Source organism: Pristis pectinata, chromosome 3 (genome assembly GCF_009764475.1).
Source record: "Pristis pectinata isolate sPriPec2 chromosome 3, sPriPec2.1.pri, whole genome shotgun sequence".
Classification (NCBI taxonomy): domain Eukaryota; kingdom Metazoa; phylum Chordata; class Chondrichthyes; order Rhinopristiformes; family Pristidae; genus Pristis; species Pristis pectinata.
This window is the reverse complement of record NC_067407.1, coordinates 84,644,686-84,665,096: the sequence shown is the minus strand read 5'-3', so window position 1 is coordinate 84,665,096 and position 20,411 is coordinate 84,644,686. Positions and strand designations below refer to the sequence as shown.

General features: G+C 41.1%; 1 protein-coding gene across 1 annotated transcript in view; it reads left to right on the top strand.

Moving 5' to 3' along the window:
- Positions 1 to 391: 391 nt before the first annotated feature.
- LOC127568616 (beta-soluble NSF attachment protein) overlaps positions 392 to 20,411 on the top strand; it is a 32,188-nt gene continuing 12,168 nt past the window's right edge. Inside the window, exons 1-8 of the mRNA XM_052012579.1 lie at positions 392 to 699; positions 3,268 to 3,347; positions 8,173 to 8,289; positions 13,198 to 13,244; positions 13,389 to 13,466; positions 14,537 to 14,592; positions 14,682 to 14,766; positions 18,964 to 19,068. Coding sequence (XP_051868539.1) covers positions 602 to 699; positions 3,268 to 3,347; positions 8,173 to 8,289; positions 13,198 to 13,244; positions 13,389 to 13,466; positions 14,537 to 14,592; positions 14,682 to 14,766; positions 18,964 to 19,068 — 666 coding nt within the window. The 5' untranslated portion in view covers positions 392 to 601. The remainder of the gene's footprint in view (positions 700 to 3,267; positions 3,348 to 8,172; positions 8,290 to 13,197; positions 13,245 to 13,388; positions 13,467 to 14,536; positions 14,593 to 14,681; positions 14,767 to 18,963; positions 19,069 to 20,411) is intronic.

The window sequence follows — 20,411 nt, the reverse complement described above, 5'->3', positions numbered from 1 at the left end:
GTGTTTCCTGCATTTACTGTTTTTGTTTCAGATTTCCAGGATCTGCAGATTTCTTTTTATTTCCAGAAGGATGGCATGGATGCACTTGAAAGGAAGCTGCGTAATTACACGTTAGAGAAAGGCATAGGGGAAATGATGATGAGGAGGTGCATGTGAAACGTACGCATTGGCAAGATCCAGTTGAGCAGAATAACGTGTTTCTGGGATGCAAATTTGTGTGCATTAGCACTAAACTTTCTGAATGACCCCCATACACCAAATACTATTTGCAAATAGCCGCCATCAACCCATTCCCATTAGCTGGCATCGGATGCTCGGGGGTTGCCAAGACGCGGCTTGGCGCAGAGCATTCTGGGACTTGTAGTCCTTCCCCCGGTTACCGATGCGGGAGTCTGCAGAGCTGGAACTACTAAGCTTGACGTGCTTTGCGAGCCGCGGCGATGTTCTGGTGCGCTGACTTGGTGGACCCGTGGGCGTAGTGGGTCGCAGTCAACCAGGTGCAGCAGAAGGAAGCGGGGGGGCGCGGTGCAAGCTGCAAGGTCGTAGTCGGCGGTAGAATTACATGTTCTTGCTTTGAAACAAAAACGGGAATAATTGCAACATGGATAATTCGGGCAAAGAGAAAGAAGCCATGCAGCTGATGGCTGATGCCGAGAAGAAGGTGAAATCGTCGCATTCGTTCCTGGGAGGCTTGTTTGGGTAAGAGAGGTGGCAGCAGCATCGCTGGGCAGTAAACGGGGTAATTATACTGCTGTCTCAGCAAGCGTAGCCTTGGGCATTTGCAAGCTGATTCTTTGCATTTATCAAGTGAAAATCATTTTTTTAATTAAATAAATGGCAGTATATTTTGCCCATTGCACGAAACTGCAATGCATATTTATGTTCTGTGGCGGGGGAAGATCCCAAAGCCGATTATACTGAATAATTCCGCAGATGGAATCTTCTTTAAAAACACTGCAGTGTTTTGTCTGCCATCTTTTTATCTTGAATACAAGAGCTTGTGGAATAATTTCAGATGCACGAATATACCTTCCCTGATTGGAAATAAAGGGGTTGGGGGCAACAAGGAGTACTTGTCCTTTTCTATTACGTACAATGCAATTATTGAGGCTGGCGTGGAAAATTGCCTGGTAATTAATTGGAAAATAATTTGAAAAGTAATCTATTCGCACTGGGCTTTGCCCTTTAAATTGCTGAACAAGAAAAGGCCAGTTTGCCGAGAGTAAAAGGAATTGTGCACCAGACGTCTCTCACGGGTAAGGTTGCAGCTACTGTCCAGACACTGGTGCTGGTCCTTGTCATGTTTCCTGCACAAAATGTGGCCCTCGCCACTCTCTACAAGTGTGGATCTGGGATTATAACCACCAGCAGCAGCATGAATTACTGGCTCTAGAAGTCGCTCCGAAATAAATCGCTTCTTAAATATTCCCTGGAGTGTTGAATTTAAGAAATAAGTTTGGTGTTCAAAAGGTTATTATCGATTTTCACTGGGTATAATTAATTGTATTGACTTATTCAAAGTATCTTTGAGATTTTACTTTGAAACTGTAATAAGTTTGTAGGACAGAGAGATTCCACGCCAATGATTTGTTTCGCTGAAATTGTTATTAATTCACGTGGATCCAGTTGGAAAAATAGAAGTGCACTGTTTAATAGTAAAACCTCATTGTATATTTAAGACAAATTTGACTAAAAAGCAGATCTTTCCTGCTCCCTCTCTGCAGCATTCCAGTAGCGTCACTGCAAAGCACTGCCTGAGTCTTCAGCTCAGTGTTTTTTGTTTATCTGTGAACCTTATGGGTGAACATCAAATAGTTTGGCTGCTGGGGCTATCATAATCCATTCCAATCCTTTACTCACCCATTACCTACACAAAAACACATCTTCCAGTGGGTGAGGGGGTTACTGGATTTCCAGCAGGACCAGGTTAAACCAATTCTAGTGACCCTACCTCTATCTCAGAGGAATATTTAATTCAGCAAAGGCTGGGAATTACACTTTGGATTTTCTTGTCTGTTGGCCTTAGTTACTTATTGGATAAATTTTGACATGTCATTGGGAGATTAATAGAGACAGTTAAAATACTTCAGCAGAAACGAAGCATCTTACTTGCCTTTCAACTTTCATTTTCTGACTTGTTCTTTAATAAATGCTTTTTAATGTTCAAAGGAACCATGCATGAGTAATTATGGAATAGCAAAGTCCTATTAGATGTGATGTTAGACAAAACAGCACATTGACTGCATGGAGAATTCTCTTCATAATTTATTCTTCAAAGGTTTGTTTGAATTTAAACCATGCTTCCACTGGTTACTTTAATTGTGATCTATAGCTGTCATTTGCCCCCGATAAACTCAAATCCATGAGCTATTGTATACAATTTTGTTTATCACTAGCTTGTAGAATGGGGAAAACTGTACATTTGTTCCAGTAGCATCCAGTCTTTTTGTTGGATGCTTGCTGTTGAGCCTTAAGATTGCATATTACACTTGCATCAGTATTTCCACAAATATTTAACCTAACAAATCTTGAGATTCTGATTTAGATGTTTTGTCATAATGCTGTAATGTTCTTTGGGGAATCCTCCATGCTCACAAACAGTGGGGGGGGAGGGGGAACAACAAATTAAAAAAAAACTGTTAAATGGAACAGAGTTGCCCAAGTTTCATGAGACATGTCATGAACAGCCTGTCCTGTTCTGCACTGAGTTTTGAGGTACCAGAAACACAGTATAAATCCAGACAACTGATGCCTCCTTCTAGAATTAACTTGAAATTCACTTCAGTAATGTATAAAATTCCATCATTGATTATTAGGTCTTTAATATTTAGTTGTATTGTGAGGAAAAAGAAATGACATCTTCTGAATATAATGTAAAAATACTCAAACAAAATGGAAGAGGAGGGGGATTAAATAAAGTCCTTTACTGAATAACACACTGACATTCAATGTTGTACATTAAGGTGTGCCTGGCAGGCAGCTCGCCCAAGGGATTATAACTGAGATTGTGTTAGTTGAATGCAATTGGATCTATTTTCATTGAATGCTCTATGGGATTAGGAGAGGATAGGTTGAAGAATGATCAGATCATTGGATAGCACGGCTAGACCAGATGATTTTCACTGGGCATGATTAATTGTATTGACTTATTTCTATTCAAAACATCATTGAGATTTTATTTTGAAACTATAATAACAAGAGGGAGGTAGGATTAGGAAATAAATGATGGACTATTGGTTATATTTTTAATATTATATTTCATGACAGAGGAAACTCAAGAGTAGAAGAAGCATGTGAAATGTTTGCAAGAGCTGCAAACATGTTCAAGATGGCTAAAAACTGGAGTGGTGAGTTACATATTCAAATCTGGATTATGGTTCACGGTGAATGCTAACATGATACTGCTGATCAAATCTTCAAAATAAAGGTGACAACTGGACATAAACTGCATTAACTATACAAAGTGAATGGAATTCATGTTGATTTACTAAGGTTGAATTATATTCCATATTCTTCAGAACAGACATTATCTTGAGCAACATTTTTTTTTGCCTAAAATGACAATGACTGTGTTTTTGTATTTTTTTTCCTCCGTATTCTATGTTTTTCCCATATCTCTGTTAAGCAATCCACAGTGATCTGCATTTTCTTGCAATGGTATAAACCTCTAACCATTTAAAGGCAACCATCCCAAGTAAGCTCAACATAATTCACCTTTCAAAGAATGTGTTTGTATAAATGATTTCATTTATGCAGTGGGTCCTCCTCCATATCTGCTAGAGCATCAAATGCAGCAGACAGCCTGTTGCTGCACCAATGGTTGCAAGTCATGCTGCAGAAAAGCATTTGCCATTGCTGTCTATTTGGTCTGTGCACATTCAAAATGATGGTCTTGGTCCTTGCACCCCTAAAGTGCACCCCACCTGTTGAACCTTTCCAACTTCTTGTTTATAGTTCCAGCAATATTTTTTTTTCATTTTCAAGGCACTCCTTTCAATGGATTCTGACTTCTTAAATTGTTAAAGTTGATTTACTTTAGCAAGGATCGTTGATTTCATTGTGAGCTTCAAGTCATCTTTTGCTCAGTATCTTTAACAAATCATTTCTCTCTATCATGTATTTGGAAGTTTATTATAAAGTATTCATTTATTACATTTTGGTTCTTATAGATAGATAATAGAACAGCTTAAGGATTAGATAGATTTACCTTTGAAATGGGCAAAAACAAATCTTCACTTAAAAGATTGTTTAAAACCCCAGGAAATGGATGAAAAGGATTAGAGGATTAAATGTGACGTTTGAGGTAGACACATGCCAGTAGACAGATGAAGCTTTTTGAGAGTTTAGAAGGCAATGATTTGTATAATTGTAGTATCATGGTTAAATATTCAAGTCTGTCTTGTCTTTTCAAATTTGAGCTAATTGTAGTTGGAGAAGTCGTAGTTCAAAGAAGCACAATAACACTTAAATCTGGTCTATCCTGCTTCAAAACCAGGCAAACTGCATTTAGCTAGGAACATGACATGGTTTTGTTTTGTAAAACAGTATGTTGAATTGGGTAATAAGACAATTTTGTTGGGAATTTCAGTAAAAACAAAGTTATAATAAAATGATCCATAATTTCAGTGGGTATGATGTGAAACTTATCAAGAGGCACAAAATTGTCACTGACTTTTGATATTAGTATGCAAAATCCAAAGTTAAACATGGGGCCAGCTGCACTCAGTGCTTTGAATTAGGTATCAATCATACTTAGTTGATGATACCTTTCTGTGATCTCTGACACCAGCTGCGCTCTCACAAGCTGATAATTGAACTGCTAATGGAAGCAAAATTTATAATCCACATAAATTGTCTTGTATCCTTGCAGTAACATTGTCGCTTTTTCCTAAAGTAAACTTCAATATTCAGTTTTATTTTCACATTTTATTTTTATCTCGTTTCTGAATGGGATACTGGTTTCCAAGATTTCCCCTCCATCCCACTCAACAATCCACAAATACTGCCTTTTCTCACATTTGGAATGAATAACATGCTTTTGCTGGAGAAACTGTCTGACGCTGACATCTGCTGACAGCTTTACCAAGATCAGTCTGTTGACCTGGGTTTGGAATGAGAGAGTTATGGGGAACTGGCACAGAATTGAGGCCAGCATAGATCAGCCACGATCTTATTGAATGGCAGAGCAGGCCTGAGGGGCCTGGTCCTGTTCTTATTTTCTTATGTTTTTGTGAAATCAAAAGAAGTCTACTATCAACCTAGGTGTCAAGTAAAATAACAGACAGGGCTTCTCTTTCTAATAATAAGCACATAAGAAGGACTGCTTGTGTGCTTCATGCTGTGGTTTGTTCCTAATAGTGCACCGCACAGTAGTGTAGTGGTTAACGTAACGCTTTACAGTGCCAGCAACCTGGGTTCAATTCCCGCTGCTGTCTGTAAGGAGTTTGTACATTCTCCCCCTGTCTGTGTGGGTTTCCTCCAGGTGCTCGGGTTTCCTCCCACATTCCAAAGATGTACAGGTTAGGAAGTTGTGAGCATGCTAGGTTGGTGCCGGAAGTGTGGCGGCACTTGCGGGCTGCCCCCCAGAACACTATGCAAAAAATGCATTTCACTGTGTGTTTCGATGTACATGTGACTAATAAAGATCTTATCATATCAGATGTTTAGTAGCATTGGTCATCCCCTCGTAGATGTACAAATGTTCAGGTGGATGTGTTTTATATGTCACAAAAAAGCAACATTTGCAAATATACCATGTATCTACTTTTTTAGATGCACATTAGAATAGTTAAGTAAAACATTATCCATCTCTAGTGACCTAGCTCACCTGTCAAATCCAATTCTGCTTTAGAACATGCTCTTTTCTTGGATAACCAGCAGATTATTCTGCTGGTTAAAAGCTCCCCCTTTCTTCGTAGCCCATGCCTTTTGCGCTTCAGATCAGTTTTGTTGCTCTTGTACAGTTTTTAGTAGAGGCAGTCCCTGAGTTATGCAAGGCTTCCATTCCTGAGGGCTGTCTGTAAACCGTATTTTTTTGTTTATATTCCATAAGTCATAAATGAACAATTTCACCGAGAGTCAATCAACATGAACATTTATTTATTGTCTTCCCCGGTGTAGTTACAATGGTACAGAATCAGAATTTCCCACATCCAATGGCTAATTTCGATTGTCTTAAAGTATCAATGGATGTTAAATATTTTACAGCTGTCAATAAAAGAGTTTGCCTTGTCAGCTTCCAAAGAAAATCTCTTAAGTAGCCTCCCAAGGTGAACGGCAGCCTGCCTCTTTAACAGACCTTAGTAACTGATTACTGTGGAAGGTTACAGGTAAACAGTTTTGTTTTGAAGACGGGTTATTTTTTGAATTAACCAGCTTAGCTGTTACCCCTATTCCATAACTCCTGAAAATTCTGTATATTTCTGTATGTAACTTCCCTGACTTGAAAAATCCTTAAAAAAATTATGGGAAAATTTGCGTAATTTACGGACCTGATTTCCGTAAGTTAGGTCTTTTGTAACCCAGGGAGCCCCTGTATATGTATTTTTGTTAAGGCTTAGTTCCAGAAGGTGAATACAGTATTTGTAATCATCTTTGGTGAACACAATGTCTATAATTATCTTTTCTTGTAAAGTCTTATCCCTAGCACAATGTCTAGGTGAGATTTCACTTTCCATCCTTTTGTAGTACATTACCCGTACATTGTACGCACATTGAAAGTGACATGCTTGCTATTACTCTTTAGCCCCTTTTAAATCTTCCTCTGCCAATTCTGTTGTCTCATACTTATGATTCACATTTTTACCCATGTACATTGATTAAAATTTTACAACAATAAAATATAATCTTTTTTTTACCTTTTTGCATACCAGACAAAGTTCTTATGCAAATTGTTAATTGCCTGCTCCTTCCCTATTGATCTTCCATTCCATTGTACCTTCTGTATAGCTGATTTCACTGTTAGAGCATATGAATCAGCAGTGTTGGAAAATAACCAGAAGGATTACAAGGCTTCATCAGAATAATTTCACACATTGCCTAATGTTGCTGCAATTGAGATTTTGATATTGCAAAATTGGATGGGATCACAAAGTGTGTGTGAGCGAGAATTGAAATTGGATACAGTTTCAATTTCAAATCGTGTTCCACCTTCCCTGCCCCCCCCCACCAATCCTGCTTATCCAGTTGCCCTTTGCGAAAATTCTAGTGGAAGAGGATTCCATTTCCCTTTCAGATAGTACATGGCCCTTGCAGAAAACCATCTCCTTTGCTGGTGAAAGATCTTGTACCTGAAACGTTAGCTCTTTCTCTTCCCACAGATGCAGTCTGACCTGCTGAATATTTCCAGCATAGTCTGCTTTATTCTCCTCTCCTCCCTGGTTCTCTCTTCTAATGCTTTTAAATCTAAACCCCCATTGCCAAACCAGTTACAGATGTATCTATAAAACGATCATAGAACAATTACAGCACATTTAGGCCCTCCGGCCCACAAAGCTGTAGGCATCATCTTTTTGACTATTTTTTGTTGGATCTGTCCTTTTCTTTCTCTGAGGTTGCAACTAATTTCTCAGTTAACATTAAAGGGAGATATCATCTGTAACAGATGCAGTCCACGAAAAGTTGTAACATCAGCTTGATTGCAAACAAAACCAAGACTATGTGGTCTCTTCCTTCCTTCCTGTGGAACTCTTTCGCTACCACAATGGTCAAAACTTTGCAGACTTAATAGGAATAATAGCTACTGTTTCATCTATGATCATGGCTTGAATTTGTGAAGTGAGGATGTGACGGCATAACGTAGGATAATTGAGCCAAGAGATAATTAAACTCCGAGCTCCTTGGCCTTCATTCTTTGTTTTGGAGTATTTATGTAGCTTGAGTCGCAAAGGAAATATTTCAAATTTTGATGTTATTATAAACTGCAAAATTTCTAGGATTAAAGATCACAACAAAGTGTGTCTGTGTATTTTCTATCCATGCGTTTAGTCAAACTATAAACCAGAACTGTTCACTGATGGGTAGTTTGTCATGAAACTGAAATAATTTATATCTACTGGTTACGTCAGCTGTGCTGAGCAAGGGGAACAGTCTCACTGGGTTCCAGGGGAGATGTCACTGTTCTGCCATGTGTTGAAGTACAGCAGATCTCATTGTTTCCTTTCCATTGAATAGCTGCGGGGAATGCATTTTGCCAGTCAGCCAAGCTCCACCTGCAGCTACAAAGCAAACACGATGCTGCCACCAGTTTTGTGGATGCAGGGAATGCGTACAAGAAAGCAGATCCGCAAGGTAAGGGATTTTTAAATGAGGCTGACGCAAAACTCCAGCTTGATTGTATTTACTTTGGATAAGTCAGGCTTGGTAGTTCAGGTGAGGGTGTGCTGTGGGGAAACTACCCACGTTACCATTCTTCGAAGCTTTCAGTTGCCTTCTGAATCAATTAGTTCAGTCCAGTCCCTCACCAGTCTAAGCTATGATACCAGCCTTCTTGAACCACGTGGAGGGGTTCCCTACCGGCTGAGAATGAGAACCTAAGGCCATGTGAACACACACTTTGTCCACCACTCTCCATTCTGGCCAGACTAACAGTTTCATGTAACGGGGGAGGGGCGGGGGGAGGTGGAGAATTTAAGCAGGGCTGAATTTAGCTCATGAGACCGGTTAGCCCAGAGTCGGAGCTTCAGTAAATAATGCCCTGAACTGTTGTAATGGTAACTACTCCCTTTAATTTGAATCTGCTTCTGGTGTATAGGACATAGAACACTACAGCACAGTACAGGCCCTTCAGCCCACAATGTTGTGCTGACATTTTATCCTGCTCTAAGATCTATCTAACCCTTCCCTCCCACATAGCCCCCTATTTTTCTTTCATCATGTGTCTGTCTAAGAGTCTCTTAAACGTCCCTAGTGTATCTGCTCCCACAACCTCTGCGGGTAGTGCGTCCTACGCACCCACCACTCTCTGTGTAAAAAAAAAACTTACTCCTGACATCCCCCTCATACTTTCCTCCAATCACCTTAAAATTATGTCCCCTCGTGTTAGTCATTGTCGCACTGGGAAAAAGTCTCTGACTGTCCACTCGATCTATGCCTCTTATCATCTTGTACACCTCTATCAAGTCACCTCTCATCATCCTCCTCTCCAAAGAGAAAAGCCATAGCTCGCTCAACCTATCCTCATAAGGCATGCTTTCCAATCCAGGCAACATCCTGATAAATCTCCTCTGCACCCTCTCTAAAGCTTCCACGTCCTTCCTATAATGAGGTGACCAGAACTGAACACAATACTCCAAAAGCTTTATGAAAAGCTTTTGTCTTGAGGCTTTTGGCAGTTGTCAGTGGAGTGTTCAATTCTCTGAGGCAAGAACGGAAGTTGTTGCGGCAGCATAAGGCTCTGCAAAATGACTCAGTGGAGATGTTCTCTTCCACGTAAAGAAAGCAGTGATTCATCTGTAGGTAATAATAGGTATCCTGTAGGAGCCTGATCCGCCACCCCACCCACCCACCACCCCCCCACCACACATTCCTTTAACCCCTGGCACAGATGTATGAGGTCAGCAATTGGTTTACTGCATTTACCTGCACCCCCTACCTGTTCAGAGAGAAATGGGCTGGTGGCAAAAGAGGAATAATAGTAAGTGGTATCCCCTCTTTATTTTTCTCGAGTTCATCTAGCAGGACACTTTGGGAACCACTAATATCATAGGAGAAAGTCCTTTGATATCGCTGAAAAAAATTGCAGTTTTTGTATGCAGATGGCATGAAATTAGGAGGGGTTGTTGATGGTGAAGAAGGTTATCGTACATCACGTGGGGATCTTGATCAGTCAGGGAAGTAGGCTTAGGAGTGGCAAATGGTTTTCAGTACAGATAAGTGTGAGGTGATGCAGTTTGGTAAGTCTGACTGGTGTAGGACTTGTAGTATGAATGGTAGGGCACGAGGGAGTGTAATGGAACAGAGGGACCTAGGAGAACAAGTGCATAGTTTATTGAAAGTGGCGTCACAGATATATAGAGTGGTGAATAAGGCATTTAGCACACTGGCCTTCATCAGTCAGGGAACTGAGTAAAGGAGTTGGGACATTATGTTGCAGTTGTGCAAGTCGTTGGTGAGGCCGCACTTATAGTGCTGTGTACAGTTTTGGTTGCACTGTGAAAGAAAAGACATGGTTTAATTGGAAAGAATGCAGAGAAGATTTATGAGGATGTTGCCAGGATTAGAAGGCCTGAGTTACAGGGAGAGGTTCACCAGGTAGGTCTTTATTCCTTGGAGAATGAGGGGCAACTCTCGAAGTGTTTAAAATTATGAGAGGCGTAGATAAGGTAGACAGTAATGGTCTTTTCCCCAGGATAGGTGAGTCCAAAACTAGTTGGTTTAGAGTGAGGGGGAAAGATTTAAAAGAGACCTGAGGGGCAACTTTTTCATGCAGAGAGGCATGAGTATATAGAATAAGCTGCCAGAGGAGGTGGTTGAGGCAGGTATGATAGTATCACTTAAGAAGCACTTGGATAGGTAGGGGCAAGGCCTGGAGAGATATGGGCTGAACCAAGGAAATTGGGGCTAGCTAGGTGGGCACCATGGTCGGCATGGACTCGTTGGGCCAAAAGGCCTGTATCTGTGCTGTATTACTCTTTGACTCTATGCACACACTTGCCACTCAAGATTGAAACATTTGTGGATCTCTGCATATTAGTACATCAGGCACAGGATCTGGTATGAGGATTACTGATTTTGCGGACCTTGCAGTAAATCCCTGACTTTCTTTTACAGTCGATTTTTTTTTTCCCCACTGAAATTGTATACATGGTGCACACTAGTGTTGTACTATGCAATACAATTCCTAGGCCTTGTTATCCTCTAGTCAATATTTGTCTCCCAGGGGCATGAGTTTTGCAGCAGAAATTTAAGAATGCGGAGAAAGGAATTCTTTGGTAAAACCCAGAAATGGGACCAGAATTTAAAGGTCTGATCCAGGTAGGATAGTGAAACTCCCATAATTAAAGCACCTTTCCTCTACTCTGATCATCTACCCAGCCCATCCCTACTTCTTGACGAATAAGACCTGTCTTATCACCACCAACAACAGCAGTCCTTTGAAGAACCTTGCTGGAGCTGGTGGTCTTGGTTTTTCCAAGTGGAGAACCTCTGTAAGCAGAACCTTGCCTGAAATTGTTCAACAAGGTTCAACATGAGTTGGTTTCATAGGGTCCTGGTGTTGTATAGCACAGAAACAGGCCCTTCAGCCCCACCACGTCCATGCCAACCTTTTTACCCATCTACACTTATCCCATTTCCCTGCACTAGGACTGTATCATTCAATTTCATTTACTTTAATACTTCATATCTCTTGTTGTCACCAAGATCACAAGACAAGGGAGCAGAAGCAGGCCATTTGGCCCATCGAGTCTGCTCCAAGGAAAAGGGAAAAAGAAATGGGGTGGGGAAAAAAAACTATTCTAATCCCATTTTCCAGCCTTATCCCCATATCCCTTGATACCCTGACTATTTAGATATCTGTCTATCTCCTCCTTGAACACCCCCACTGATCTGGCCTCCACTGCTGTGCGTGGCAAGGAGTTCCACAATTTCACCACCCTCTGGGTAAAGAAATTTCTCCTCATCTCTGTCTTGAAACTGTACCCTCTAATTCTAAGATTGTGCCCTCTGGTCCTGGACTCGCCCACCAAGGGAAACAGCCTAGCCACATCTACTCTATCCTTTCCTGTCAACATTTTAAATGTCGCTACGAGGTCCCCTCTCATCCTTCTGTACTCCAGTGAGTACAGTCCAAGAGCCGACAAACGCTCATCATACGTAAGCCCTTTCATTCCCTGAATCATTCTCGTAAATCTCCTCTGAACCCTCTCCAACGTCAGCACATCCTTTCTAAGATGTGGGGCCCAAAACTGCGCACAGTATTCCAAATGAGGCCTCACTAGTGCCCCATAGAGCCTCATCAACACTTCCTTACTTTTATACACTATACCTCTCGAGATGAATGCCAACATAGCATTCGCTTTCTTAACCACCGATCCAACCTGGTGGTTAACTTTTAAAGTATCTTGTACGAGTACCCCCAAGTCCCTTTGTACTACCGTACTTTCAATCTTCTCTCCTTCTAGATAATAATCTACCCGCTTATTTCTGCTTCCAAAGTGTACAACTGCACATTTCTCAACATTGAATCTCATCTGCCATTTCCTTGCCCATTCTCCTAGACTGTCTAGGTCCCTCTGCATCCTTTCTATTTCCTCTATGCTCCCTACTCGTCCACTTATCTTGGTGTCATCCGCAAACTTAGCCACACAACCATTTATTCCATCATCCAAATCATTGATGTACAAGGTAAAAAGGAGCGGCCCCAACACCGACCCCTGCGGCACACCACTAGTAACCGGTAACCAACCAGAACGAGATCCTTTTATTTCCACCCTTTGCTTCCTGCCAACCAGCCAATGCTCCACCCATTCTGCTATCCTACCCATAATTCCATGACCTCTCATCTTATTAATCAGTCTCTTGTGAGGCACCTTATCGAAGGCCTTTTGAAAGTCTAAATACACAATGTCTACCGCCTCTCCCTTATCCACCCTACCTGTGATTTCTTCAAAAAACTCCAATAGGTTGGTCAGACAGGACCTCCCCTTCACAAAACCATGTTGACTAGGTCCAATCTTGCCTTGCGCCTCTAGGTATTTGGTAACCTCCTCCTTGAGGATAGATTCCAATAATTTTCCCACCACTGACGTCAGACTAATAGGTCTGTAATTTCCTTTGTGCTGCCTCCCACCTTTCTTATACAACGGAACTACATTCGCTACCCTCCAGTCCTCCGGAACCATGCCAGAATCTATCGATTCCTGGAAAATAATCATTGTGTCGTCAGCAGGAGCTAGCATTCAAAACTATAATTCCATTTTTATTTAAGAAAGCTCATTTAGCTTGATGGTAGAATAATTGATATTCTGATTCTGTTGGTAGTGATCTCTCAGATTTGTCCATCTAATCTGCTGCTTTCTTGTGGATTATATATTTGAATGCGGGCCAATTGATTTGAATGATGTTCATACCAACGTGACACTCCTTAGCAGGTCTGTAGGATTTTGTAAATTAAAATGACTAAGATGAAGTCTATAGATTGAATCGCTCAATGATGGAGATTGCTTTTCTGAAGTACCCTTATTGTTTTCCTTACAGAGGCTATCAACTGCTTAAATGCTGCCATTGATATATACACAGATATGGTAAGGAACTTCATTAATCTATTTCCGAGATCGCAATTATTTTAATGCATCAGTAACCTGCAGAGTAGCAGGTGATGCTTAAATAGAAAGTTTATCTGAAAGCACGTCAAATGCATGACCAAATATTTTGTTTTTATTCTACAGGGGAGATTTACAATTGCAGCAAAGCACCACATTACAATTGCAGAAATTTATGAATCTGAGCTGGTAGACATTGAAAAGGTATTGTGTTAGACTGAGCCTTTTTCCATAAACACTATGTTCTCTTTAGTATACCTTCCTGTAAAGTGTGAATACATTTTGGTAACTATCTTGAATAATCATAAAGGGATTAGAGAACCACAGTGGATGCCCATGCTGGACTCTCAGCTGGATATCATGAAACTCCATCTCCTCACCCTGTATTGTTTTTCCAATCACAGCTATTTTCTTATCAGTGGCCTACCTTCTGCCACTGATGGCTAAGTGCTGTATGTTCTAATAAACCTAAGTTGAGGGGGAAGCAGAAAGAAGGCTCCTCTAATTTACCATTATGTTCTTCAAGTGAATAATAGTCACATTCTGCTTATCATTCCTGTCACCACCACCCCCTCCCCCCAATATAGTACCCTTGAATCTATTCTTGTTCTTGTTCGAACATGTTGATCCCATCTACATTGCCAGCATATTTGGATATACAGCTACAGTATACTCCTTCATCTAAGGCATTGTGAAAAGGCGAGAGCCCAATATAGATCCATGGAGGGTCACGCTAGTCACTCTGCCAATTACAGTATGTAGCTGCTCATGAAGCATGCAGTCCTCAAGGAGGGACTTTGCCTATTTTATCTTTCCTAAGCTCTTTGGAAAAAAGTTGTCAGACACCCTAAAATATGACCATGCACACACTCTCGTAACCCTGCATGTGCATCTTCTTAAATAGACATGCAATTACTCTTTGAAAGTTCACATGAAATAATGATTTTGGGCAGTACATTTCAGGTGTTAAGACTTCTCTGTGCCCTATGAAGTGCTTTGAGATCCTGTTTAAATAGTGCTTCTGAGAATTGTGCACAGTGCTCCCTATGTGGTACAACATCTATTCATATCCTGTGAATTAGAAAAGTAATCTGACTGAGATTGGTGATATACATGAAAAGGGGGAATGGAAATCTTTCGGCTATATATCAATTGCCTTAAGTAACATACAGTACTGAAGTCTTCAGAATCTGATAAAGAACCCCCCCCCCCCCCCCACCCCCAGAGAGTGGCTCTGTGGCTTTTAAACATTGTTACACGTTTGAATTTCCCAGGCTGTTGCTCATTATGAACAAGCTGCAGATTATTACAAAGGAGAAGAATCAAACAGGTATTTAACACAATATTACCTCCAGTGAATAAATGAATTCTATTCGCGTTGCATTAAAATTACAACTGATTTGGCTTTTCTTACTTCAGTTCAGCTAACAAGTGTCTGTTGAAAGTGGCTGCATATGCAGCACAACTGGAGCAGTATCAGAAGGCAATAGAAATTTATGAGCAGGTGAGTCACATTTTGTTCTGTACTTGACCCATCCCTTTCCCTGATAAATATGATCATTTTTTTCTCATAAGTTGGAGCAGGAGGGCCTCATGGGCACATACAGCCACTTAAGGAGCTTCTTAAATATAATGGGGCAGTGTTGGACCAATCTCTGGGTGAATGGTGCTCTTCAAATCTATTTTGAGTCTTTAATCCTAGCCTTGAAGTCCTGCTGTGTTTCTGTTACTTGGTCTAGCATTTACAGGCTGGGTAACGAATGGTTCTGAATTTACAGACGTCCGTAAGTTGATTTTGTCCATAAGTCAGAGAATACACAAAAATCACTTGAGATGGTAACTGTACCTCAACGCTATTGTAATGAATGGCATCAAAAGCAAAAAAGGCTGATAAGAAAAAGCAATTAATAGAAGTGGGGGGAGAGAGAGAGGAAGCTAGTTCTGCAGTTTGTAGGAATGAACAAATACATGTACATCAGACTTTTGAATTTAATATTATTATGGGAGCTTATTCTTACGTAGGGGTGTCCGTAACTCAGGTGTTCGTAACCTGGAGCGACCTGTGTTGTTGATTATTGCTTTTCAATGCTGGAATGTTTTCAGCTTCTACATGACTCCACATCCACGTATAAAAGTAGCAAAGCCTCACTGCTGACTTTGTCTCTTAAATTTTAAAGTAGCAAATAATGCATCAGAATCAGGTTTATTATCACTGACATATGTTGTGAAATTTGTTGTTTTGCAGTAGCAGAAAAGTTCAAGACATAAAAATTACTATAAGTTACCAAAAAAAATAAACCAAATAGTGCAAAAGAGGAATAACGAGGTAGAGTTCATGGACCATTCAGAAATCTGATGACAGAGGGGGAGAAGCTGTTCTTGAAATGTTGTGTGGGTCTTCAGGCTCCTGTACCTCCTCCCTGATGGTAGTAATGAGAAGAGGGCACGTCTCAGATGGTGAGGGTACTTAATGATGGAAGCTGCCTTCTTGAGGCACTGCCTCTTGAAGATGTCCTCGATGGCGGGGAGGGTTGTGCCCATGATGGAGCTGGCTGAGTCTACAACCCTCTGCAGTCTCTTTCGATCCTGCATTTTGGAGCCTCCATACCAGGTGGTGATGCAACCAGTCAGAATGCTCTCCACTGTACATCTATAGAAATTTGCAAGAGTCTTTGGTGACATACCAAATCTCCACTCATTCCCTTTCATGTCAAGTTAGACCTCAAATATGGAAAAAACAAAATCATTGTCCTTTTTAAGCAGGGATAAGAACTGAAATCCGAGGGTAAAACACCATTGTCTAATTCACTGTAACCGTCGGCCCAAGATGCACATCTAAGCTAGTCCCATTTGTCTGCATTTGGCCAATATCCTTCTAAACTTTTCCTCTCTATATACCTGTCCAAGTGTCTTTTAAATGTTATTGTATCTGCCTCAGCCACTTCATTCCATATATGCACCACCCGCTGTGAAGAAGTTGCCCCTCAGGTCCCTTTTAAATCTTTCCCCTCTCACCTTAAACCTGTGCCCTCTAGTTTTTGATTCCCTTTCCCTGGGGGACAAAGACTATGTGCATTCACCTTATCTATGCCTCTGTAAAGTGTACCTCAGTCTCCTATGCTCCAAGGAATAAAGTCCTAGCCTGACCAACCTCTCCCAATAACTCAGGCCCTTGAGTCCTGGCAACATTCTCTTAATTCTTCTTTGCACTCTTTCCAGTTTAATGGCATTTTTTCTATAACAGGGTAACCAAAACTGTACTCAGTACTCCAGGTGTGGCCTCACCAATGTCTTGTATAACTGCAACATAACATCCCAACTCCTACGCGCAGTGCCCTGACCGGTGAAGGTCAGTGTGCCAAATACCTTCTTCACCACCCTGTCTACTTGTGATGCCACTTTCAGGGAACTATATACTTGGACTCCAAGGTCCCTCTGTTCTACAGCACTCCCCAGGGCTCTACCATTTACTGTGAAAGTCCTACCCTGGTTTGACTTCTCAAAATGCGACACTTCACACTTATCTGGATTGAATGCCTTTTGCTATTCCTCAGCCCATTTACCTAGCTGATCAATGTCCCCTTGTAATTTTTGATAACCTTCTTTGCTGTCTACTATTTTAGTATTATCTGCAAACTTATTAACTATGCCTTGTACATTAGAATCCAAATCGTTTATTTAAATGACAAACAACAATGGGCCCAGCAGTGGTCCCTGTGCACACCACTAGTCATAGGACTCCAGTCTGAAAGACAACCTTCCACCATCACCCACTGCTTCCTACCATCAAGCCAATTACATATCCACTTAGCTAGCTCTCCCTGGATCCCATGCGATGTAACCTTCCAGACTAGCCTTCCATGTGAAACCTTGTCAAAGGCCTTGCTAAAAGCAATGTAAGTGACATCCACTGCCCTGCCCTCATCAATCCTCTCGGTTACTTCTTCAAAAAAACTCTTAACAGATTTGTGAGACACTGTTTCCCACATGCAAAGCTGTGCTGTCTATCCCTAATCAGTCCTTGTCTATCCAAATGCTGGTAGATCCTGATAGAATTCCCTTCAGTAACTTGCCCATTACTGTCAGACTCACTGTCTTGTAGTTCCCTGGCTTGTCCTTGCTGCCCTTGAATAATGGTATAACATTATCCACCCTCCAGTCTTCCGGAACTTCACCCGTGGCTAAAGATGATGCAAATTTCTTTGCAAGGGCCTCTGCAGTTTCTTCCCTTGCTTCCCATGAGGTCTGAGGATGCACTCAGTCAGTCCCCGGGGATTTAGCCACCTTAATGTGCTTTGGAACTGCCAATACCTTATCTTTGGCAATTCTTATATGGTCCAAGACATCACAACTGGGTTGCCTCAGTTCCTTAGCTTCCACAATCTTCTCCACAGTAAAAACTGATGAGAAATATTCGTTTAAAAATCTCACCTATCTCCTGTGGCTCCACACACAGCCATGCTGGTCTTCAAGGGGACCTTATCTCCCCCAGCCACCCTTTTGTTCTTAATATACCTGTAGAATCTCTTGGGATTTTCCTTAACCTTGCCTGCCAAATCCATCTCTTATCCTCGTTTTGCCCTCCTAATTTCCCTCTTAAGTGTACTCCTATCTTGCTTATATTTGTCAAGGGATTTGTTTGATCCCAATTGCCTAAACCTGATGTATGCCTCCTTTTTCCAGTCCAGAGACTCAATATCTCTCATTGACCAAGGTTCCCCAAACTTGCCAGCCTTGCCCTTCACCCTAATAGGAACATGCTGTCCCTGAACTCTTGTCATTGCACTTGTAAAAGCCTCCCACTTGCCTGATGTCCCTTTATCTGCAAACAGTCTCACCCATTCAACCTCTCCAAAATCCCACCTGATGCCTCCAAAATTGGCCTGCTCCAATTTAAGACCTTAACTCGTGTCTTTCTCCATAACTATTGTAAAACTAATAGAATTGTGGTCACTGGTGGCAAAGTGCACACACCGTAACACAGTCCAGCACAGAAAGCAAGAAAATGAGAATGTGCTCCTTCTTGCCCCTATGCAAAACAGCTAGCGTGGTCCAAGGCAAGGTAAAATAACTCCTGAGCATTCAGTTCAGCTGCAGGCTCTGATGACCTTGTCTCAGCCACAGTCATCAGCGAAAAAAAAAAATTGATATCGAGTTTAGTCAAGTCTCATAGGTATCTTCCTGGAAATGTTTGGTTTTGTTTGACTAAAGACCTGAGTAAGAGATTGTGTGGGGTAGAAATCTTATACGTCAACTGAATTGCATGAGACAGAGGTTAGTGAGGTCCATCAAAAATAAAGGTCAAATGAAATACATCAAGGTATTTTTTTAAAGTTGTTTTTGACTTCTTATTTTAGAATTTTCATGAGCTTCTCCCAGCCATTTTATTAACATTCTGCATTGGGTAACTAACCAATTGTTTTCTGATTTACAGTGGACAATTAGAAGAACCTCCAGAGAAATGTCAGGGTTTAACATTTGTTTTAGGATAGTATTAAATTGATGTTAGAATATACATTGGACATTATACTGCCTCCTGCTAATTATTTCTGTTGACAAATATAGAACATTGACATCTTGTATTCAAGCACTAGTTTAGCACTAACAACTAAAGGTAGTATTATTACCTTGGGTGTAACTTACTTGATTGCTTTCTGCTTGTGTTTAGTCAAGTGCAGTTGAAGTGCTTTTTGTGCTGCAGGTTGGGACCAACACTATGGACAATCCATTGCTGAAATATAGTGCAAAGGAATACTTCTTCAAAGCTGCATTGTGCCATTTTATTGTTGATGAGCTGAATGCCAAGGTGGGTATGACTTCATTGTTGTTTAACGATGTTCTTGGATTAAAATTAAGATTGGCCTGGTAAGGAAAAAGTGCATTTAATTTCTGCTGGTTATCATGTCCCTACCTTGAATTAATGTGAACGTTCACTACCTAGGGCTCCTGTATGAACTTGCTTCCATTGGAGCATAAGTTGACAATCTCACTTGGTGAGAGAATAGAAAAGATTGGTTAGAATAATACAATGTCAGAATGGTGACATTCTGGGGACAAGGTTGCACACATTTTGGAGGAGAAATAAAAATTAATTTTATATTAGCTCATCTTTGCAGCCTTCATCTTGGTAGGTACAAAATCTCACGAAGTTCTAGGAAGATTTAGAATCGTGTTTAGAGATACTAGCTTAGCTTTTATGACAATCATCATGTGAATTGCTAGCAGCACTAAATTAACATTGTTTGGAAAGTGTGGGCTCCCATATCCAAAGAAACTGCCTTTTGCATGAGATATTAGTGAAAGTAATGCACTTGGTGTTGCTGGAAGAGTTGAGTAACAGACCTGACTCTGTCTAATTTTAATTTTGATGTTCGAGAGAGATGCGTTTGGAAAAGAACATGGTGGTTGCTTTACAATATGTTTTCCCAGTGCTGGGACACTAATTGTTTAAATTTACAGGATTTGGCTGTCACTGGCAAGCCCAGTGCTTATTGTTCATCCCTAATTCGCCTTGAGAAGCTACTTTGAGCTTCCGTAGTCCTTGCACTGAAGATATTCATGCAATGTGTTTGGGGAGTCAGTTCCTGGATTTAGACCCAGTGATAGCGAAAGAATGGTGATCCAAGTCTGGATGATGTGCAATTTGGAGGGGAACTTGTTGGTGTCTATGTGCATTGCTACCCTTGTCCTCCTTGTGGTAGAGGTCACAGATTTGTGGTGGGTGCTATGGGAATGACTTAGTGAGTAACCACAGTGCATTTTGTAGATGGTACACACTGCAGCCACTGTACTCTGAAAGTGGAGGTAATTATTGTTTAGGATAGTGCATGGGGTGCCAGTCAAGTGGGCTGCTCTGTCCTGGAGCATGTCAAGCTTCCTGAATGTCATTAGAGCTGCATTCATCCAGACAAGTGGAGAATATTCCATCACTGTCCTGACTTGTACTTTGCAGATGGTGGAAAGGCTTTGGGATGTCAGGAGGTGAGTCACTCACCACAGGATACCCAGAATCTAAGCTGCCCTTGCAACCACCTTATTTAGGGTTGATCCAGTTAAGTTTTTGCAGATCCGTAAACCCCATAATGTTTGAGATTGCAGCTGAAATGTAACTACACTGGGGAGGGGAAGGAATGTGGTGGTGATGAAGAC